General features: G+C 44.6%; 1 protein-coding gene and 1 long non-coding RNA gene across 3 annotated transcripts in view; one reads left to right on the top strand and one right to left on the bottom strand.

The window, feature by feature from the left end:
• The window catches only part of LOC123381098, a 263,344-nt gene that overhangs the window by 177,025 nt on the left and 62,738 nt on the right, over nt 1–23,581 (top strand). The gene's annotated exons all lie outside the window — the stretch shown is intronic.
• The window catches only part of CCDC60 (coiled-coil domain containing 60), a 162,733-nt gene that overhangs the window by 80,904 nt on the left and 58,248 nt on the right, over nt 1–23,581 (bottom strand). For both annotated transcript variants that reach the window (XM_045041117.1, XM_003994742.6), the window contains one exon: nt 11,152–11,231. In XM_045041117.1, coding sequence (XP_044897052.1) covers nt 11,152–11,216 — 65 coding nt within the window. In that variant the 5' untranslated portion in view covers nt 11,217–11,231. The remainder of the gene's footprint in view (nt 1–11,151; nt 11,232–23,581) is intronic.

Genomic DNA, 23,581 nt, shown 5'->3' with positions numbered 1-23,581 from the left:
TGCTTTTTTTTTTTTTTTTTTTTTTTTTTACTTTTAAGTGAAATCATGACTGCAAAATGTTAGTTCACGCTACAGAAAAGACCCAGGCAAAGACGTGGTCAAAGACTATAGTCTGTTCAGGAAAAGTCAAAGTTTTCATTTGCTTTGCAAAAGGTGCATGGATTATAGCCCCGGGCAACAGGCTCATCTGGGTGACAACAGTCACTTCTGGAGGGGCCGGGATTACAGGAAGTGCTAATAAGTAGGGCAGATATTTTACGTGAAGAATCCTGGGGATGGGAAATGATCTCACTGATGCAGCCTGGTTCTATCTGTGGCTCAGCTGGATGTTGCCAGTTATTTAGGAGGGGTTTATTTCATGAACACTTTATGTTTTCATTTTGCTTTCCATAAACTGCTCCCCCCATCCCCACTGCTGAAGACTATACTAAAGCAAAAAGTGCACAGTCATGTGTCAAGTATTTTCAACCTCTCACCCTGTATTTCTTGCTTTTCTCTCATTTCTTGTGAGAAAAGCTCATTTTGTTTCAAACATTTCCTGAATTAGCTACCTCTTCAGAACTGAAACACAGTGTAAATGTAGAAGACTTCAGTGAAGGGTCTAGAATCTTAAAGGTGCATGCTTTAGGAGTTCATCCTAAGCAACTAAAGTAATAATGATCTAACTCCGAAGATGTCCCTCTAAGCACTGTTTATATAACAGGACCAAATTGAAAATAATGAAGAAGTCCATCAATAGGAAATAAGTTAGGTGAATTTTGCTGCATTCTTACACTGGAATATTATACAGCTATTAAGATGGTTGTTATGCTTGAGTGGATATTTGATATTAAAGAATTATTGCTAATTTTTAGATGTGGTAATGTTATTATGGTTTTTGCTTTAAAAAGAGTTCTTCTGGGGCGCCTGGGTGGCTCAGTCGGTTAAGCGTCCGACTTCAGCTCAGGTCACGATCTCGCGGTCCGTGAGTTCCAGCCCCACGTCGGGCTCTGGGCTGATGGCTCAGAGCCTGGAGCCTGCTTCCGATTCTGTGTCTCCCTCTCTCTCTGCCCCTCTCCCGTTCATGCTCTGTCTCTCTCTGTCTCAAAAATAAATAGACATTAAAAAAAATTTAAAAAAAATAAAAATAAAAAGAGTTCTTCTGTAGATAGTCATTTAAATATTTACAGATAAGATAATAAATGCTTGAAAATAATGGGGGAAGGGATGCCTGGGTGGCTCAGTTGGTTGAGTGTCTGACTCTTGTTTCCGGCTCAGGTAATGATCCCAGAGTCATAGGATCGAGCCCCACTAAGGGCTCTGTGCTGAGAGTGGAGCCTGCTGAAGATTCTCTCTCCCTCTGCCCCTCTCCCCTGCTAGCTCTCTCTCTCTCTCTCTTAAAAAAGATCTATATATTGTTAATATTTGTTAATATTCTTAATATTTTAGCAATATATATATTGTTAATATAATTAATATGTATTAATTATATTATTCTGTCTGCCTTTATGGATATCTGAACATTTTCATACTAAAAACCTTAAAAAATGGAGTTGTAGATGTGCATTTGTTGCATGGAAGATGTTCATAATCTGTTGCTGAATAAAAAAAATCAGGTTACCAAATGGTGCAGGCAGAGTGGTTCTCTTGCCTTATTAAAATTACATGTCTGTATAGAAAAATTTTGGAAGTTGATATGCCAAAATATGAATAATCATTCCTTAGTGATGTACTTGTGTGTGGTTCCATTACTTATTTATATCTACTGATCTGTATTTTCTAGTTTTTCAAGATTGTCTTATTGGTGTATGTTTTGAAAGTTGTTTAAAAAATAGAGTTTGGGGGGGCGCCTGGGTGGCGCAGTCGGTTAAGCGTCCGACTTCAGCCAGGTCACGATCTCGCGGTCCGTGAGTTCGAGCCCCGCGTCGGGCTCTGGGCTGACGGCTCAGAGCCTGGAGCCTGTTTCCGATTCTGTGTCTCCCTCTCTCTCTGCCCCTCCCCCGTTCATGCTCTGTCTCTCTCTGTCCCAAAAATAAATAAACGTTGAAAAAAAAAATAGAGTTTGGCGGGGGGGGGGGGGGGGCGGCACCTGCGTGGCTTAGTTGGTTAAGTGTCCGACTTCGGCTCAGGTCATGATCTCACGGTTTGTGGGTTCGACCCCAGCGTCGGGCTCTGTGCTGACAGCTCTGAGCCTGGAGCCTGCTTCAGATTGTGTCTCCCTATCTCTGTCCCTCCCCTGCTCATGCCCTCTCTCTCTCTCTCTCTCTCTTTCTCTCTCTCAAAAATAAATAAACATTAAAATTTTTTTAAAAAATAGGGCTTGAGATACAGAAGTATCTAGTAATGCTGAGCATGTGCAAACTCGATGAGCAATAATTCCACTTTTAGGTATATTTGCAACAGAAATGCGTATGTTCAGCAAAACACATGTACAAGCATGTTCACAGCAGCTCTGTTCATAGTACCCCCTCAAAGTGGAAACAACCCAAATGTCCATCAATACCATAATGAATGCGTCGTGCTGTCTTCACCAAATGGAAATTAGAAGGGATCTGAGAAAGACCAAACTCCATCCAGCTTTATGAGACAGTATGGATAAGCCCCAGAAACATAATGTTGGATGAAAACAACCTGATAATATAAAGAGCTCCAACTGTACAATTTCATTTATGTAAAGTTTGAAACAGGAGGAGCTGATCTCAGCCTCAGAATTCAGGATAGCGATTTTTGGGGGTTGGGGGTGGGGTGGTGACTGGAGAGGACACAAGGACGCTTTCTGGGGGAGCCTTGGTAATGTTCCTTTTCTTGATGGGGGTGTGGGTTAGCGGGGTGTGTTCGTTTTGCGAAAGTCTATTGAGTTTAATCATTTGTGTGCTTTCCTGTATTATGTTATATTTCAATAAAAAAATTTTTAAAAATTACAGGGCTTAATGCATGCAGCGTCTGCTCTAAGTGGTGGATTAGTGCTTTATTGTGCAGCCTGTGGTTACATCCATTAGAGTAATGGCTTGTTCAACAATCCCCATAGGAAGAGATTTAAAATTAATCTGGAAATCCAGTACTAACCGCTGATTTGCACAGTCTCCACTTATGAACTATCCTTCTTGACTCCCCACCTCTCCCTATCGTATTGGCTCTAGCTGGCCTTAAAACATAACCCTCCAAGGTTCAGAATCTGGGATTGGGTGTGATATTCCTGCATCTCATGCTGCACTGTGCCTGGAGCTCCCTGACTAGGGACAGGGAGGAATCCATGAGATCGCGATCATATTGTAAAATAGTTACAGTCACTCAGGGTACACGGATGATGTAAAATACACAGCTACCATTTATCAAGCACTTACCATGGGTCGGGCACTGTTCTAAATGCTTCACATGTATTAACTCATTTAATCCTCACAAGAGCCCTGTGAGAGGGAGAAAGTATTTTATGCAATCCCCACTCTGGGACTCAGAGAAATTAGGTAGTTTGTTCATCACTATGTGGCTTGTAAGTGGCAACTCTGAATTCCCTGGTCTCATCTCTGTTCTCAGAGCATTAGAAGAGCTAGGGGAAGGAACGAAGTGGAATAGAAGATGTGATACACCTTGTCTCCTTTTGTTCTCATCAAAGAAATCCCTGGAAGGAGACATTGATTCCATCCTACAGATGAGAAACTGAGGTTCAGGGAGGTAAAATGACCAGAGCAAGACCACTTAGCAGATAAGGGACAAGGCTGGGACTGTTTGTCTCCAACGTTGACGCTTTTTTGTCACTGCCTGTGAACATTTTCAGATGATCTCACAAAACCAGCAAAAAAACAAAGACTACCTTCTGTTGACTTATTCCTGCATTCCTCACCCATCTCTGTTCTCACAAATGCCAGCAACAGTGTGAAGCAGATCTTGTTATCTCTGTATCCCATACCATAGATAAAGAAACTGAGGTCTAGAGCAGTGAGTTGATTTTGTTCATGGACGCCTAGCTAATTGCTGGTAGAGCTGGGATTTGAATCCACCGCTGACTCCAAAGCTAATGCACTTCCAACTGTATCATGTAAGGCCCCAAGCCTAACTATAAGACTGAGCACATTGCCTGTCATCTGGGAAAGAATTTCAGAAAACGAAGTATTGTGCGAATCCTTATGTGGCCAAAGGTTCAAGGGTTCAAGTTACTATGATGCTTAGATTTGAAAACATGGTCTTTTAATTCTTTTTTTTTTAATTTTTATGTGGGATCCTCTGAGGTAGCCCTAGCCACAAGGAAAAGAATTAAAAAGATATCTACCCTCAGTGGAGAGCGGTGTAAGAAAAGCAGAGAAGAAAACTTGCCCTCGATCTACGGTTAACTAGAAGTGTCAAAGACACACGAAGACATCAGTAACAGAGAAAAAAATGGGCAGGGCCTCTGGGTCACATTCAAGATGATAAAAATGCAATTAACTTGAGCCAGGTTCCTCCAGCCCACAGCGGTGACCTACCCGTTGGGCACGCGGCTGTGTTTATCAGTTCTGGGCTAAGGACGTAGGGCCAAGTGCTTGCCTTTATGGAACATGTAGGGGACTCATTAAAGTCCACCCGCTGGCTGCAGGGTGTGGGGATGATGTGACATGGGGGGGAGGCACTGAGGGCTTCTTTGAATGATTCATAAGGTGCAATTCAGAAGCCTTAACTTTGCCTGCATCCGAGGCATTGACCAGCATGTAAATCCATTTTTCTGAAACAATTCTGGGGCTTTGAGGCAGGTCTCAAGTCAGGGGGAGGGGCTGGTGGGCCAAGTCAGTCTTGAACTTGTAAATGAAGACGTTCTGAGTTACAGGCTGTGGACGTGGAGGTCCTGGGTGTTGAATGGTGAGACGTAGAAGTTGCTGAGAACCGCCAGTGAATGTCTGAGGTCAACAATAATTTTTCCAGCTATTTAAATTCACTGATTAAAAATCAGCCTCATTCATAAAGGGATTTGGTTGAGGTCTGTTCCTCCTGTTGGTCTCTTGCATGCCAACCCTCAAATGGAGTTAGTAAGGTGTCATTATAGACACCAGAGTCTCCTTTTGAGATGGCAAATAAATTACAGCCTGTGCATAGAGAATTTTCAAGACCAAATCTGGACTCAGACTGAAAGAGTGCTGTGATCCACTAGTGATGTCTGCCTTGGACACAGGAGAGAGAAGTGGGAGTACACGAGCCGCCTATCTATCATCCTGGATGTAACTTTTAATTAATTTATTAGTCTCATCTCTAATTGTGTCCAGGAAAAAAAAAAGTTGGGAAAAACTCATTCTACTTACCAGCTCAGACACAAACCATATCTCAAAGTGAATGTCCCTTATTAAACGTTGTTACCTCATAAAGAATTAAGTCATCCCATCAACAAACACTTGGGAACTGTTAACGTGGACATGATATAGTGTAGACTATTGTAGATCTTATATCCTAGTGAAGGAGGCAGAGGTATCAACGAGTCATTGTAGCACATTGACCCTGCCTTTCCCTTGTCCCCCACATCCAATCCATTAGCCAGTCCTGTGGCTCTAAATAAATCCTGAGTCTACCCACTTCTCCCCGGTTCACTGCTATTTGCCGGCCAGACCATTGTCAACTCTTACAGCCTTTCAACTGGGCTCTAGGCAGCATATGGAATGTTCTCTTAAGAATCAGATCATAGCCAGGGCGCCTGGGTGGCTCAGTTGGTTAAGTGTCTGACTTCAGCTCAGGTCATGAGCTCATGGTTCGTGGGTTCCAGCCTTGTGTCAGGGCTCTGTGCTGACAGCTCAGAGCCTGGAGCCTACTTCGGGTTCTGTGTCTCCCTCTCTCTCTGCCCCTCCCCTGCTCAGGCTCGCTCTCTTTCTCTCTCTCTCTCTCTCTCTCAAAAATACATAAACATTAAAAACTTTTGTTTTAATCAGATCATATCCTTCTCTTGTTCAGAACCCTCCAGTGGATTCTCATTACATTTAGACTAGGACCCAAATGCTCACCATGGCCTATGAGGCCTGAGGTCCATTTCTCTAATTTCATTAACTGCTTCTCTCACACTCTCTCACTCAGCTCCAGCCACACTGGCTACTCTCTGTTTCTCTAACACTTCCAGCTTGTTCCAACTTTGGCTCCCATCCACTATTTTCCTCTGGAATACACCTGTTGTCCTCCACCCCCCTTCCTCCTATATCTTTATGTGAATGGTTCTCACCATCCAGATGTCAGCCCCTTTACAGAACAGCCTCCTCTGGCCACTCTAGATAAAATAGCAGCTTTCTCCCCATCACCAGGCTATAGGCATCACCTTGGTGGTTTTGTTTTTTTAATTTTTAAAAATATTTATTTATTTCTGAGAGAGCAGGAGCGGGGGAGGGGCAGAGAGAGAGAGAGGGAGACACAGAATCCAAAGCAGACCCCAGGCTCCGAGCTGTCAGCACAGAGCCTGACACAGGGCTTAAACTCACAGACCGTGAGAGCATGACCTGAGCCAACGTCGGATGCTTAACTGACAGAGCCACCCAGGCGCCCTGCATCACCGTGTTTTATAGTCTCATATAACCAACACTCCCTTCTCCATCCTATTTCATCACCCACTAACTTGTTTGTTGTCTTTGCCCCATTTTAATGCACACCATTGCCTCTTATTCACTGAGGACAGGGATTTTGAATGTTTTGTTCACTGCCGTGTCTCCAGTATATCCAGTCATGCCTGGCGTATCCCTGGTGATACCTGATGTTCAATATTTGTTGATGAAAATGAGTGACCACAGAAAACTGAGGAAGAACCAAGAAGTGCCTAACCTCTTACAAAGAGAAAAAAAGCTTCTTCCATTACCAGAATTCCACCTTTGTTATTTCTTTTTTTTTTTTTTTTAATTTTTTTTTCCAACGTTTATTTATTTTTGGGACAGAGAGAGACAGAGCATGAACGGGGGAGGGGCAGAGAGAGAGGGAGACACAGAATCGGAAACAGGCTCCAGGCTCTGAGCCATCAGCCCAGAGCCTGACGCGGGGCTCAAACTCACGGACCGCGAGATCGTGACCTGGCTGAAGTCGGACGCTTAACCGACTGCGCCACCCAGGCGCCCCCACCTTTGTTATTTCTAACTGCCTTGCTTCAGCTGTCTACCAAATGGAGCTCTAAAGCAAAATCTCAAACACTTGCATAATCTGTACCTGCTGGGGTCTGCTGGGGAACTTGTGGGGGGGCGGGGGGGGGCAGGGCGGTAATTTCTCCCTGTGTCTTTGCAGTTGCCTTCACCTAACTAAACTTGGCCATGGGCAGATCATAGCTCCAAGTCAATGTTTTAGTTTTAGTTGCAGAGATGTTTATTTTCCTTAAAACACTTGCAATAAACAGCACCAGCAGCTTTGGAGAAAGATAGGTTATCGGCTTCATGAGTCATCCAAGAACTGGGCACATGCAGACACCCCGATTGTCAGCTTCCACTAGGAGAGATTCCGTGAGCAAGCGCGTGGCAGGCTGCCTGGTGCCACCGAACATCTGGCAGAGCAGGCGAGGAGGAAAGCAGTTAGGTTTTTATTCTTTCTAGCATCATGTTAAACTGGCCATGAAACTGGGGATGGTGTCATTGAATTATAAGAGGGCTGAAGTATTAAATAAAAATCCAGGAGGTAGTCGGGGCGCCTGGGTGGCTCTGTCGGTTAAGCGTCCGACTTCGGCTCAAGTCACGATCTCACGGTTCGTGGGTTCGAGCCCCGCGTCGGGCTCTGTGCTGACAGCTCCGAGCCTGGAGCCTGCCTCGGATTCTGTGTCTCCCCTTCTCTCTGCCCTTCCTGTGCTCATGCTCTGTCTCTCTGTCTCTCAATAATAAATAAACATTAAAAAAAAATCTAGGAGGTAGTCAAGGTGTTTGGTTCAAGGTAGGCTAAAGTCTAATCGGCGAAGTGGGTTGGAAAGACAGTAAGTGGGAAAGACAACATCTTTGCTAATAATTCGCCTCATTTAATACTGGGAGATGGGCACACAGGGTTTGCATCTCTTGGGGAGGAGATTTCCCCTGGAAAGCAGGATGTTTCCTTCTGAAGGGGACTCGCTGTTTCCTTAAATGTCAGTGGAATCCGAGAGCGTGGCCAGGTGGAACACTTTATTGTTGTTTCTTGTTTTCTCGCTTGTGGCTTTTCTGTGTGGCCTTTTCCACATTCTCTTTCATGTCCAGCGTTTGGACAGGCTAAGCCTGTCCAGTGAGGATGTTAAATTCTAGCTAGTTTCAGAGCCGTGGTAAATGCGTCTGGCAGGAGTGACAGTCTCAGCCTGCCAACTCAGGGGTGGCAGAAAAGCCACTGTCTTTATCACCTTTTGACTAAAGCCCCTGTGTTCTGCTGGCTTAGTCCAAAGTTCAACCTTGGTTGGTGGGGGAGAGGAAGCATGTCCCCAGGGATGTGCCGGTGAATGCTCCACAACCATCTCTCTTGGCGGGGGAAGGGAGGGGGGGTACAAATAAGCCCTGATTTGTAGCATTTGTGGATTTCTGTGCCGTGAATATTTCCACTGTGGCTGATTTTGAGCTACCGACGTGATGTCAGTGAATGTAGAGCTGGGCAGACATTTGCCTGCAGCCGCTCCTGTTCTACAACATTTCCACCGAACAGATACCATAACCAGAAATAACGTCAAGAGCACAGAGAAGAGTGAAATGTATGGCATCATTAGGAAGTGATGGGTTTTGAGTATTTATTACCTTTGTTTTAATGTGATGCATTTAATTGTGAGTTCATATCATTGAATTTTAAACTGTAGCTGTGTCTAATAACTGGCTTGCACATTTGCTGGAAATTTCGCATTCAGCTCTGGTTTGAGCTGGCTCAGCTTTGTCGCCCTCCTTGTGCTGGGTTGAGTCTTGGTATCTGGAATTTACATAGGTCGAGCCATCTGTTGGTACCTTTAGTTATCAGCTGTTTGTCTACAGGATACAGATTAAAATGGAAACTCTCATTTCTCAGGCTCCCAAGATTCTGGTATGTATTTGCAGCTGAGGTTTTGGGTCAGAACCATCTACCTCAAGATTGATAATATTCAGCTGGTAAGAACCTGATTACAATGGTTGTATATGGCCGGTGTCTGTTCCGATTGTTTGGTGCCCGTGACATACAGATGGTTCTGTATTTTGAACTTCACCTCTGATCCACATTCTGTGCTGCACCATTCCTTCTGAAGCCTGGAATGTCCTCCAGGCATGGCCGTGGAGCAGAGTACAGATCCCGGTTGAGGTGTTCTTTCTCAGCTACACGAGCCTCTTTCTTTGCTGCCCCCATTCAGGTAGCTCTTGACTTTCTGACACTACTCCCCCCAAGGTTCCCAAGGCCTGAGCCTCAAAAGCCCTCTCGAGCCTGGGTTCGAATACTCTAGAGGCCAATATGTCCACAAGTAATGGAGGAGTCCTTGTGGGTCTCAGCCCTCAATTCTGAGACCCAAGTTCACATGCCATCCCTGCGCTCAGCTCTCCACGAGCTTCTGAGACTGAGGTCCATCCGCTCTCGAGCTGGGGACATTCTCTGCAGGATTACCTCGACATTGACTATTAGTCTGCTTAGGCTGCCCTCACAGAATGCCACAGCCTGAATGGCTCAAACAACAGACATTTGTTTTCTCAGTTTTGGAGCCTGGAAGTTCAAGGTCAAGTGTCAGTAGGGTTGGTGCCTCCTGAGGGCTCTCTCCTTGGCTTTCAGACAGTACCTTCCTGATGATGTCTCTTCCTCCTCTGAGAAGGACACCAGGCCTGTTGATTCAGGGGCCCACCTTTATGAACCCCCACTTAACCTTAATTACCTCTTTAGTGGTCCTATCTCCACATATAGTCATTGGGGGTTAGGGCTTCAACATGTGCATTGGGGGGTGGTGTGCAATTCAGTCCATAGTAACTACTGAGCACCTGAAAGGTGGTTGGTCCAAACTGATGTGTGCCCTGAGTGTAATTCATCACTGCTCATTTTGTATCACTTTGTCACTTTTCATCACGTATGAAGAATGGAATAGAGTATTTCATCAATATGTTTTATATTGATTACATGATAATTGATAACACTTCGGCTATGTTGGGTTAAATAGAATATGGTATTAGAATTACTTTCACCTGTCTCTTTTTACTTTTCAATAGTAGTGCGGCTATTCAAAAATTTAAAATTACATGCACAGCTTGCAATTAACGTTTCTCCCGGACAGGGGGTGTTGATGCGTGCCTTCGTCCCTTCATGCCATTCTTCCTCCCCACCTTTCATGCCCACACCTTGCAGCCCCCTCTTGGGCTCTTGCATCCAGTACCATCAGCTGTGCTCCTGGACGGGGAAGGTGTGGAGACGCAGATGGGCAGTAGAGACAGAGGGAGCTTCCGGGTGAGGGAGGTGAAGAACGAGAATGTGTTGCCCTGACTTGCATTGTGGTCTGGCTCAGAGTGGGAGACACAGAAGATAAACGGGCCTTCCACACTGCCTGTATGACCCCCCCTCTCAGCACATCTTTACGTGTTTTGTGCTCAGAGAGTCTCCATCTCTTCCCGTGCCTTGAGGTGTTTTGCCAAAAGTCCCATTTATGATCCCACCTTGGAACGTTGCAGGTCCCAGGACAGAGTTAAGAGGTGAGAGGGAGAAAAAGCCCAGCTCACCGTCCAGAGATGACTAAGATAGGGTTAGACCTCAGTTTGTTCATGCTATTTTACAGGAAGGGGTTGGGTGGGGTGGGAGGTTGGATAGGGATGGCATTGTGTTAAAGGCCACACAAGGGGCACTTTAGCTGCTTTATTTCACCCAGTCCTTCTAACAACCTCATATCATATTCATTTTACAGATGAGGACACAGAGGCTCGGGGAGGTTCAATAGGTTCTGCCACGTTACCAGCTGGAAGGTAGCAGGGCCGGTGTTTGAGACCAGGTCTGTCTGACTCTGGGCAACCATGATGTGCGTCTGGAGTAAAAAGGAGAGATTTTTCTGGAGCACATGGGAACTGTCTTGAGTTGGATTCAGGTCCAGGAAGGAACGCAAAGGGAATTCTAGGCAGTGATTGGCAGCTAGTGGAGAGGTTAGTCCAGTAAAGATACTCTCTGGAAAGTCCAGCCAAAGGACACCCTCCTGCAAGTCTTCTGCTTAATGTTTAGTGTTGGGGACCTTGGGATTTAGCAAGGACTCGTAGGGACCGCCCCGTAGCCTGCTCATCTCTGTCAGGGCATCTATGGGTTAATCCTTGCGGGCTCACTCACCGGCTTCGTGCAAGGTCTTTTTTGAGGTTTATGATTTCCTTGTCCCTGTACTTGATGCTCTTCATCGGCTTGTCTGGGACCTGATGGGAAGCCAAGAAGTGAAAGAAAAAAGTGTTAGTGCACCGTTACAAATGGAGCCAGGCTGCAGGAGGCTCAGGCATTCATCCAAGATCTCTGACCAGGTTGGAAGGGGTCCTGGGCAGCACAGTGACCTCCTCTACACCAGAGAGGGGCCGTGTGCACAGTGGAAGCAACGAGGGCTTTGGAGATAGGCAGACCTGAGCTCTTACCCTGGTTCTGTCTGGTGACTGGCTGTTTGATCTCAGACAAATTGCTCAACCTCTCTGGGCCTCTTTCTCAGCAGAGAGGAGGAATAATTCTTACCTTGTTGGGACAATTCATCGCCAAATTCCTGACTCGTAGCAAGCGTTTGATAAATGGAGGCTCTTGATATTAACATTATACTCAAAGCAAAGCAAAGAATGAAATGTTAATAATCATTGTTGGCGGTGTAGGCAGCTGATTTGGAGAAGTGAATCTTGTCAATGGTACCTTTTCCCCCTCGCCGCCCCTGTAGCAGGGTTTTATGAGTGAATTAACCAGGTGATTGTTCATGGGTTTTTCTTTGCCATTCCGGTAATCATTGGCCTTGCCTAGCCATAAGGGAAACCTCATAAGACTTAAATTCATTACTCGGAGGTGGATACCAGGTCAATGTAAAGAAGAGAGTTAAATTAACTGTATTCTAATATAAGAGTCACTTTTCTCAGCCCCAGTTTAGTGGAACAACAGCAAGATCATTATCTGGATTACCCTGCCTGGAAATGAATGCCTGAAGTACTAATTCTTTTTTTTTTTTAACCAAAGGAAGTGCCAAGACATTATGGGAAAATGGGTGGTTTCAGTGAAGCTGGTGGAAGAATACGTTGTGGTGACTTTTCTGAAGGGTGATGCGTCAAGCGCACCCTAAATGCTGCCACAGTGTGCTTGCCTCAGGGTATAATGATCCTTCTGCTGTCAGGCGTCCTGTGGGAATATCCCTGCATGGGCACGGAGATCCATCAGCAAAACCACTCACTGGGATGCTGCTTGTAAGAGGAAACTCACGGTAACTCCCTGTTCGTCTTCACAATAGAAGACAGGTCAAATAATTATGGTGCATCTAAACAATGGAATAGTATACAGCAATTAAGTGTGATGACAGTATAAGGATGGAAATATATTTGTTGACATACGGAGATGTCTGAGTTCTTTGGGAAGTCATGTTACAATATGTAGTACTCTCCCTTGTGATACTAGCTCCCTCACTAGACCATATGCCCCCCCCCCCCATGGGGCACTTGCAGCAGGGGTGGTCCTGAGTGGCTGAAGCCAAACAGCACAGCCCATCCCCCATCACTGTGACTGGTTAAGGACTGGTCATGTGATGTGGTTTGGGCAAATGAGATGCATGCAGACGTTTGCCAGGGGCTTCTAGAAAGCATGGTTCCTAGAGCCTCTAAGGAACCACAGGTGGAGAAGTCCTCTTTCCTAATTGACTATAATTGAAGGAGCAGATGATCTGTGGGAGTTGCTGGCAGCCATTTTGTGCCCATGAGGAGCACCTGCCTCTAGTTGAAGAAGATGTGAGGGAAGACAGGAGAGTCAAAGAAAAACTTGTTCCCTGGTGCCTTTTTGAACTAATCAGGCTTTACTAGGCTTTTCATGAACATTTCCTTTATTATTTAAGCCAGCTTGAGTTAGATTTTCTGTTACCCACAACCATAAGATTTCTATCCGAAAAATGTCTTCCCTTGGGTGTGCCAAGCCCGTCAATAGATAGAATTATTTTAACTAGGGGCACCTGGGTGGCTCAGTGGGTTAAGTGCCCCAACTTCAGCTCAGAGATCACGATCTCATGGTTCGTGAGTTCAAGCCCCACGTCAGGCTCTGTGCTGACAGCTCAGAGCCTGGAGCCTGCTTCAGATTCTGTGTCTCCCTCTCTCTCTGCCCCTACCCCACTCACACTCTGTCTTTCCTTCAAAAATAAATAAACATTAAAAAAAATTTAAGAATTATTTTAACTAGAACTCATCCTCTTTTCCCTTCCCTTCCCCTCTTGTGTGATCAACATCAGATGACATCCATTTTGGTGCATTTCGCAGTGAAACCAATGAGATTGGCCAAGTTGAGATCAAAGTTTGAAGTCATTGTTACCTATCTTCCTAATCCCTCTCTTTTTCTGAACCTTCTATAACTCTTCCCTACGGGACCAAAGTAACTTTCTTAAAAGATATTGTAAATTAAAAATATTTATGAACAATGAAAAACCAAACACACTCAAACTTCCCTGCCCGATAATTTGAAAATATGAGATTGAAACCCTGCTTGAAGTCACAATTGTTTACACATCGTTCTCTTAAATGTCTCAAGTTTTACTCCCCTCAGGAAGCAAATATGATACTGTCCAAATTTCACACATTCCCCTCCCTCTCCAAATGTTGCCTACTGACAGTTGCCTGTAGAAGAAAATTTGTATTGATTAGGGCTGGTGCTGACCAATTTATAGCAGTAAAGTCAAGTTGTCCCCCCCACTTGACACAAAACTTTAGCAGGACAAGATCCAGCCCCCAAATCCCTGCAATTATGTCATCATTTCAGTGAATTCTCAGGAAGCGATTTTCACAATAGTCGCTCAGGAAGCGACTATTATTTAATTACAATTATAATAAGCCAGCAGTAATAATGGCATTGAAGGAGGGAGTTCCGGTTGTCAGGACGTTTACGAACACTATTTGATATTAGCACAATTAAAAGTACACACGACATCCAAGAATCACCATCTTTACAGCTTTCTGGAGGGCAGTTTAGCCATGTGTATACGTAGCCTTAAAAACACATACGCTCATGCCCGGCAATTCTGTTTTTACCCAGGAAATTTTTCAGCAAGGATAAAAAGATTTATCCATGAGGATTCTTATCACAACATTATTAATAATAGTGAAAAACATTTAAGTGTCCAACAATGAGCGTTGAGGGGATAAATCATGGTCTATCCAGGTCACGGCATACAATGCATTTGAATTTGGTGCTACTAGTTAATGTTGCTATCCATGTATATTTGTTGCTATGGAAAGGAATATAATTTCAAGTAAAACCACATGTCTCAAAAATGTAAAGAACTTAGATCTAGAGAGTTTTAAGATTCATATTCATAAAAATCTGTAGATATTTCTAAAAATACATATACACTAATACAAATTATATTTTAAAGTCATGATATATATATAGGGGCACCTGGGTGGCTCAGTTGGTTAAGGTTCTGACTTTGGCTCAGGTCGTGATCTCACGGCTTGAAGGTTCGTGAGTTCGAGGCCCTTGTCGGGCTCTGTGCTGACAGCTCAGAGCCTGGAGCCTGCTTCGGATTCTGTGTCTCCCTCTCTCTCTCTCTGTCCCTCCCCTGCTTGTGCTCTCTCTTTCTCTTTCAAAAATAAATGAACATTAAAAAAATTAAATAAAGTAATGATATATGGCAAGGTATATATGCAATAACATAATAGGTTGAAAGTAAATGTAACAGATTGTTAGTAGGGATATTATTGCAGGATGTTTGAATTATAGGTAAGTGGTAACTTTTAATTTGGGTCATCTTTTTCTCTTCTTTAAAAATAATTTACCTTTATTAGTTGTCCAATAAAATAATAGCGTGTTCGTGTTTGTAAAGCAATTCTGACTGATTCTATCAATATGAGCTAAGTGTAAGTTTTCAGGGCTGCTTTAAATTGAGTAATCGGAGTCTGGAGTGATGTAGATTAGTAGATTATTTTAGCACACTAGGCTAAAATGATGTAAGTTAGTAGATTATTTTAGCAGGGCCTAGGCAGGAAACAGAGCTCATGCCAGATAGTTCAATACAGGGAATTTAATATAGGGAAGCAATCACAAAGGTGTTGGAAGAATTGAAACGCTAAATAAGGGATAGCATGACAAGCTAGAGATTGACAGCCTAGCTTGGATGGAGGGGCTAAGGAGAGAGGCAGCCTTCAAAAGCCCAGTCCAGCCCAATCCACCTGGCAAAAGGTGGGCCCGTGGAGGAGATGTAGTTTCATTCGGGAGCTGCCACCAGAAGCTAAGTGGGCGAAGGAGAGAAATACTCTGGCCTCTCCCTTCCTCTGACCCTCCAGTTTCCTCTTCGGGAAGCCAGCTGGCAAGGGCACCTGGGAAATGTAGTTTGCAAGGATCAGCCCCCCCCCCCCCCCCCCCCCCCCCCCGTGGGAGCAGGAAATGAAAATGGAAATGAGGGCCAACATCAAATGGCTGTGGTTATAGTTTATGCTCTGGGAGCTGACCAGTTATTTTTGGACTATAAATCTGGTTTTCCTGATTTATACGGATCCCTTTGCAGATGGTAACTTTGGATCTTTCTTATCTTTGGGTCCTAAGTTTGAGGTTCTTAGAATTTTCCTTGGCTGAGATGCATATCCAGAATTCGGATCATTCTTTCCAGAATTGGGATCATTCTTTCTCTCTCTCAAAATCATTATCACAATTCAGGTTTCTAGAGTAACCAGAACCCACCTACTTCTCCCAGTTTCTTTTCCCTAGGAAGTATAGCTGACCTGGAACAGCATGGGTTTGAAATGCGTACATCCACTTTTACTTGGACTTTGTACAGAAGAGTACTATACGTGTATTTCCTCTTCTGTATGATTTTCTTAATAACACTGTCTTTTCTCTAGCTTACTTTATTTTAAGGATACAGTGTATACTACATATAACACACAAAATATGTGTTAATCGATTGTTTATGTTACCAGTAAGGCTTCTGGTCAACAGCAGGCTATGAGTAGTTAAGTTGTAGGGGGGAGTCAAAAGTTATATACATATTTTTGATACCGTATGTGTGTGTGGGGTGCTGTCAGTGCTCCTAATTTCTGTGTTGGTGAAGGGTCAGTTGTATCATCTATTCCAGATCTTCATAGCCCACTTCCTCTTGCACCAAAATTTATATGTCCTGTGCTCCACACACTTTAAGCCCTTATCCCGGATAAACAAACTGATGCTAAATATTTCTTCCCTGCTGACACTGATTAATGTGTCTCCCTACCCTGGTAACACGTTTGCAATACAACTCTATGTTTAAGATTGTATTCTGGTTATGAAACTAACTAATGAACATTGTGGAAAATCAAGAAAAGATTTTTTTAAAAAGTTGGGAGAAAATAAAAGTCAAGTATAACCCTATCACCATCCCTTTGGATGTTCTTTGCCTTGCTTTCTGTGACTACTTCCAGCCAAGATTAATAAAAACCATCCTGGGACTGTTGACTTTAATTTTCTATCCTTGCTTCCCTCGGGAGTGCCATTGGCCTTAAGAGCCTTTGGTTTATTCCGTTGACTTGTAGAGTGTAGGGGATGACTTCATTCTTTGTTTCCTGGAAAACAAAGTCAAATCTCTGCCATGTCCACATTTTCCTACAGCGTGTGTCCTTATTCTGATTGATCTATAAATGAGTCTTTGACAGCGTCTGTGAGAAACACCACATGACATCCTGTAAGGTGTCAGGTTAAACGCTGATAAATGTGGCGGGGAGAGGAGGAACACAACTCATTGGAGGCTTAGCTGGGGTTGGTTTGGGGGCAGGTACATTCACATTTAATATTCATGTACTGTGAATATTCAGATTCATAGTAACATTTGGAAGCGATTTGGTTTAACCTGATAGCTGAGAAGTGGGAGGTGGCAGGAATGAAAAGAAAGAGCTTTTTAGTCTGAAAGACCCAGGTTTGAGTCCTGGCTCTGTCACTTAGGAGTTGAACTTAGGCAAGTTGCATATCCTCCCCAAGTCTGTTTCCCCATCTGTGAAATGGAGTTAATACTGTCTACCAACAACATTATTGTTCATCTATATGCCATACATTGTTCTAAGTGTGTTTTCATTTGAAATACATGATTCCATTTACCTTGCCATATTATTATCCCCATTTTATAGAGGAACAAGCTGAGGCTTTGAAAAGTGAACACAACATGCTGTCAAATGGCAAATTCTGGGTCTGAACTCAAGTTCAAGTGACACCAGAGCATGTATTCTTTTTTTTTTTTAATTTTTTAAAAATGTTTTTATTTATTTTTGAGACGGAGAGAGACAGAGCATGAGCAGGGGAGGGGCAGAGAGACAGGGTGACACGGAATCCAAAGCAGGTTCCAGGCTCTGTGCTGACAGCTCAGAGCCTGACGTGGGGCTCAGCCTCATGGACTGTGAGATCATGACCTGAGCTGATGGCGGATGCTTAACCCACTGAGCCCTCTAGGCGCCCCCCCCCCCCCGAGCCTGTATTCTTAACCATGACTTCATTCTGATTCCCATTTTGCGTAGTGGGGGCTAAATAAGGGATAGCAGTTGCTAGCTATTAATTTAAAGATACTGCCTCCAGAGTTTGCCCACTGGATTTTGTCACAAAAATTTTTATATGGTGAAACATCAGAATGGTTTGTTGGCAAGCCGATCTTTTAAATATCTGTTGTTCTCTGTCTTTTTATCGACTGTTCCAAACCCACCTTTGTTACTTCTTAAAATATGATCTACTTCCTAGAATCAGATTAAGATGGAAATGAATTCCTGCTAAATGTACTTGGGCTGATACAGACATCAGGGGAACAGCTGGGAAGCTCTGTCAAGTGGTGAGGGGGAAGGGAGACCATTTGAAAAGCTGAGAGCATTGAGGAGCAAGGAAGATGATTAGCAAATTTCAGACTCCTTATGGAGAAGCTGTAAAGAACAAAATAGGCAGAGAGTGGGTAGGATCCATGGCAAGGGTATATGCATGAAACCAGAGATCATAGTTTGCAGACTGATATTTAAACTTTGGGTGGTTTTATGATGGTGACCGGCACTTTCCTTTGGGGGGAATGAGGTTTTTTGTTTGTTTGGTTTTTGGTGTTTTTTTTCTTAAAGATATAAGACACATACCTACCTATGTAGGGATGACCCAGAACTAGTGACCTCATTCCCATGTAGACACTTCAAGCTGAAATAGGAAGTGTGCTATTGAATTTTTTAAAGAATTTCTTCATGGAAGGCAGGGTGCATCCTTTAGAGTATTTTGATTTAACCATTCTTGTTTTTCTCAACTCCCAGGAGAAACAACGTGGGGGGGCCTGGGGAATATTGGGGCCCTGGAGAGTAGTGGGGTAGGGAAAAGGGGATGGTTAACCAGGGGAGGGATGAAGAGTGAGTCTTATGCTGGGACCCTAAGAACAGAATAAGCAGCAGGAATCTCTGGGGGAAGAGAAGGATGACAATGGTTCCTGGGAAGAAAGCTTCTGATCTCCAGCTTTTGACACAGTGTCTGACCCTGAGTGTAATCCATCATTTGCTGAATGACGAGATGAATATATCACAGTCTCAAGGTTCAGCCCTACAGATTAGCTGTTAATTACAAAGGGAACAAGGTACTTGCATAAAGACAAGCTCTGACAGATACCTCCTGAACCAGTGTGAGCACACTCAGCATCACCAGTGGTGGGACAAACTGATGTCATGTGCCCTGAAGCAATGCACTGGGGAGGACACAGTATCAACTGCATCGTATTTCTCTCTTTCTCTTTAAGTTTATTTATTTATTTATTGAGAGAGAGAATGAGCAGGGGAGGAGCAGAGAGAGAAGGAGACAGAATCTCTGTCAGCACAGAGCTTGATGCAGGGTTCGAACCCACAAACCCATGAGATCATGACCTGAGATGAAATCAAGAGTTGGAAGCTCAACCAACTGAGCCACCCAGGAGCCCCACCTACACTGTCGTTCTGTCCCAAATGCCCAGTCTGAATGTGGTCAGGAAGGAACAATCAGAAAAATAAAAGTGAGGGTCATTCTGCAAACTAAATGACCTGGAATCTTTGAAAACTTCAACATCTGTGTCTGTTGGGGCCTCTGGGAAGCAGACACTGAGACAGGAGTGCAAGAGGCTTATTGGGATAAACCTGTGAGAGAGAAAAGAGGGAAAGAGCAAGACTGGGTAGAGAGAGCCTCAGACCATGATGGGGATCTAGACAAAGTCTAGAGCAAACTAGGAGTCCAAACGTAGGGCAGAAATGGCCAGCGTTCTTTGGCTGCGGACGATGGGTTGATCCTGGCCTCTGAGGTAGGTCCTACAAGTGCCAACAGCTGGAGGCTCTCAGCTACCTGCAGTCCTTAGGGTTGAATGGCAAGTTCTTTCTTGGAAAGAGGTCCAAGAGACACACCTTTCATGGTGTCAAATCTTTTTTTTTTTTTTTTTTGAGAGAGCACAAGCAGGGGGAGGGGAGAGGGAGAGAGAGAATCCCAAGCAGGCTCAACATTCAGCGTGGAGCCCGAGGTGGGGCTTGATCCCACAACCCTGGGACCATGACCTGAGTCAAAATCAAGAGTTGGGTGCTTAACCGACTGAGCCACCTAGGTGCCCCTCACAGTGTCAAATCTTATAAACCACCACCCGCATCTGTCACCAGCAACATTCACTCTGAGGGACAATGCCCCGACTATGTCAACAGCTTGCCTGGGGACTGGATGGGGAGTCTGGGGTTGGGGCCCTTTTTTACATTGGTTTATTTGATCCTCATGCCAACCTTTATGAGGTACTCTTATTCCTATTTTGCTGAAAAGGAAACCCAGGACTGGAGAGGTTAAGCCGCTTATTCAAGGGCCCATGGATGATCCGTGGTGGAGATTAGTGTCCTGCACTCCTTGACCATCCCACTTCACCCTTATCTAGTCTAGGGGCCAGCAAACCACAGCCTGCTGTTGACTTTTGTGAATCGGGAGTTTTTACTGGAACACATTCACACCTATTTGTTTATGACTGTGAAACCTAGGCAAGTCTGTTTCCCATCTGTAAATGAGAGACGGAGATGTCAGGCTGGTGGCCTGCAGGATTCATTTGATCTGTGCCGTGTTTACAATTATTTGGAATTCATTTCCTACCTTTAGAAACTATGATCTTTCATATACACACTCAGATTTCTAGCTGTGCAACAACGTAAAGGGTTGCAGAAAACGTGGACTATGCGGGCTTCCTTTGCTTTGTGACGGGGGGATAGGTGGAGGGAGGGGGAGGTGGCTAAGTCTTGTAAGCTGACAAATTATTGTGGAATTGTTCCACATCAGCACCGTGTTTAGCATTTTATGCCTTTACTCTCGTTCGCTTCTTCCAACAACCCAATGGGACAGTTATTAATAAACCCATCTTACAGAAGGAGAGCACAGAGGAAGTTCATTCAAGGTCATACAGCTGGCCAGCTATCACAGCAAAGAATAGAACCCCCATGTGATGGCTAATTTGAGGTGTCAACCTCACTGGGCCACAGGTGCTCAGGCACTATTCTGGGTGCTTCTCTGAGGGTGTTTTTGGATGAGTTTAACATTTAAATTGATAGACTGAATAGAAAAGATTGCCCTTCCTTTTTTTTTTTAAGTTTATTTATTTATTTTGAGAGAGGGAGAAAGAGAGAGGGAGGGAGAGAGAGTGCAAGCGGGGAAGGGGCAGAGAGAGAGGAGAGAGAGAGCATCCCAAGAGAGAATCCCACTTGTGGTGCAGAGCCTGATACGGGACGCAAACCCACGAACCGTGAGATCGTGACCGGAGCCGAAGTCAGATGCTTAACTGACTGAGCCACCCAGGTGCCCCAAAGATTGCCCTTCCTAATGTTGGGTGGGCCTTATCCAATCAGCTGAAGAACAGAACAAAAGCCTTATCTCCCCAGACTCGTAAGAGGGAGCTCCTCTTGCCCGATTGCCCTTGGAACTGGGACATTGGATGTTTTTTTTTCCTGACTCTGGACTTGAGCTGAAACGTTGGCTCTTCCTGGGTCTTGAGCTGGGAGGCTTTCAGTCTAGAATGCACACCACCGGCTCTCCTGGGTCTCCAGCTTCCCAAATGCAGGTCTTGGGTCTGGTCAGACTCCACCGTTGCACAAACCAATTTCTATAATGAATCTCTTTATCTATATGTGTCATATTGGCTCCATTTCTCTGGAGAACTCTAATACATCCAATCTTCCTGTAGTTACAACTTGAGTCCTCAACCATTAAGCCTCCCTGAAAATTCAAAAAGTCTTTTGCAATTCTTTGAGTAAAAGGCAAAGACAGCATCATTTCATTATTTCATCGTTTCTTAAATCCTCCTTGTTTTTAAGGAGGGTGATTGATTTGTTGGGAAGGGAGAGGAGTGTGAAGAGGGATTCTGGGGAAACACAGAGAGAGGAGGAAGGGTTCCAGTTGATAAACACAGAGTCATATATCATGGAGGGTGGGAAGAGAGCCTTGGGGTGGGGCAGGTGGTAACTCACATCCAGTAAAAATGCACCAGTGAAAAGACTGTTTTATTGATTTTTCCTCCATGGGGCTCAATGTTACCCTCCATTCCATCTCTTCCATGAACCCTCCAGTGAAATCCACATTACACACTGGAATTTCTAAAGTAGGAGTTATGGTTTGAGGGGGCCAGACAAGGTGTGAGCCAGGCCCCAAGGTGTGCAGGGGAGAGCAGAGGTGGGAGAGTGACAGATACGGAAGGGATATGAGGACTCAGAGTCCCAGCTCCTTGCCCCTCTAGCTGTGTGACTCCAGGTCTGTCACTCCCCTCCGGACATCAGGGCTCCCACCTGTCACCTGCCCAGTCTTCATCCAAGGAGCTGTGAGGGTACTGAGAGGCAGCTTGGTATTTTGGCTTCGTGAACTAAACACATCAAAGAATGTTACTATCATTATCACTATATAGTGAGTATCTGGAATTTTTTAAAAAAAAATTGAATCCTAAAGACAAAATATAACTTGAATGACTTATTCTCAAATAAACTCATGAAGGACAGATGAAGGCTATCAACAACCCGGAGACGGTCAGAAATGGTAGCGATGCAGTGATATAACAGTAGGTGGCACTAGATGCCATAGCTTTCAGTCAAGTCCCAGTTTCCTTCAATCTTTTTCTCTGCCACCCTCCACTTGCACTTGATTGAAATGGAAATTGGCCTCCAGCATCAATGAGCCTCCATCAGCCCAGGGATTGAGCTGGCGTGCCAGCAGCCAATGTGCTATATCCACCCAGTAAAAAAGAAATTTTGTTTTTAATCAAATACATTAATCTCACAAGTTCTTTTGAAAGACGAGGTATATGAGGGGCCAGCAGTCCGGTTGTTGGGCAGCAGTAGCCAATGGGAATCCATATGATGGGCTGTCATTCAAAGTCCTGGAGGAGCTTCAGGATATGGGCCCCAGGATGTAACAACCATCTTTTGCCAATAGCACTTCTGTTTAATAATTATGCCTAAATTTATGCCTAAAAAATTATGCCTAAATTTTCAGTACCTCCCGTGTGTTTGGAAATGTGTTAGGCTGGACATGGCAAATGGGCTCTGTCCATCTCCAAATGGGCATCTCCAGTGCCAGGTTCAATCTACATTAGTAGGGGTGGCTGTCTAGAAGTCCCTGCTGTCTGATCTCATCAGAAGAATTCTGGGATTGATTAGCAATGTCTGCCATGGTTCCAGGAAGGAAAAGTAGCATCATAACACACAACTGCCATTCCCATGCCAGGCACTTTACATGTGTGTGTGTGTGTGAGGGGTGGGGATATGTCCCCATGCACCCTCAGTTTCTTTTCTCTCTCCCTGGAGGAAGATGGAAGTCAACATCTTTGCAGAATCCCAGTGAATCCCCTGAAGGTCCAAAGAAACCCAGCCTTCCATGGGTTAGTAATTCATTTAACCTCATTTTCCACACGAATAGCAGAAGCAGAGAGATGAGTTTAGGACTGGGGGGACGGGGAGAGAAAGGGAAAAGAGCCAAGATGCAGAATTGCTGGTGGGGGCTTGCATTCCCCTGGGGAGGAGCCTTCATGTGCGTCCGGGGCTGCTTTGATATGAAGCAATGCTTCCACAATGCTGTCCACAAGATGCAATTCAATGCCAGGTTACATGGGCCACATTAGGACACTGCGTGAGGGACCAGAGGCTCAAAAACTTCTTAAATACCTGCTATGAGTTAGAAACTGGCCAGAGATACGATGCTGAACAAGACAGCCTCCCTGCCCTCAAGTAGCTCATGGTCTAATCGGGGAGACAGATACCAAACAGGCAGTTTAACTATAATGTGGTGAAGTGCAGGCATTGACCTCAGCTCGAGGCTGGTCAGGGCAGGTTATTGGCCGCAGCTGTCACTGAGCTGAAGTGGAGAGAGAGCTGTTTCAGACAAAAGGAACCAGGAGGAGTTGGAACATAAGGTGTGATGGGTAGGTGGGAGGATTATGAAGGTTCTCCTGAAGTCCCCAAGCAGGAGAAAACATGCCCAATGCTGGTAATACTGCTGAGAAGCCATGGGAAGCCACATCAGCTTAGAGATGAGGGCCCTAGCTAAGGACCAAAGATGAAGCCTCAAGTTTTATTTCATTTTTTATCTTAGTTTTTCTTTTGAATAG

This window comes from Felis catus, chromosome D3 (genome assembly GCF_018350175.1).
Source record: "Felis catus isolate Fca126 chromosome D3, F.catus_Fca126_mat1.0, whole genome shotgun sequence".
Lineage (NCBI taxonomy): Eukaryota > Metazoa > Chordata > Mammalia > Carnivora > Felidae > Felis > Felis catus.
Note: the sequence above shows the minus strand (reverse complement) of the source record. Positions and strands in the feature narration are given on the sequence as shown.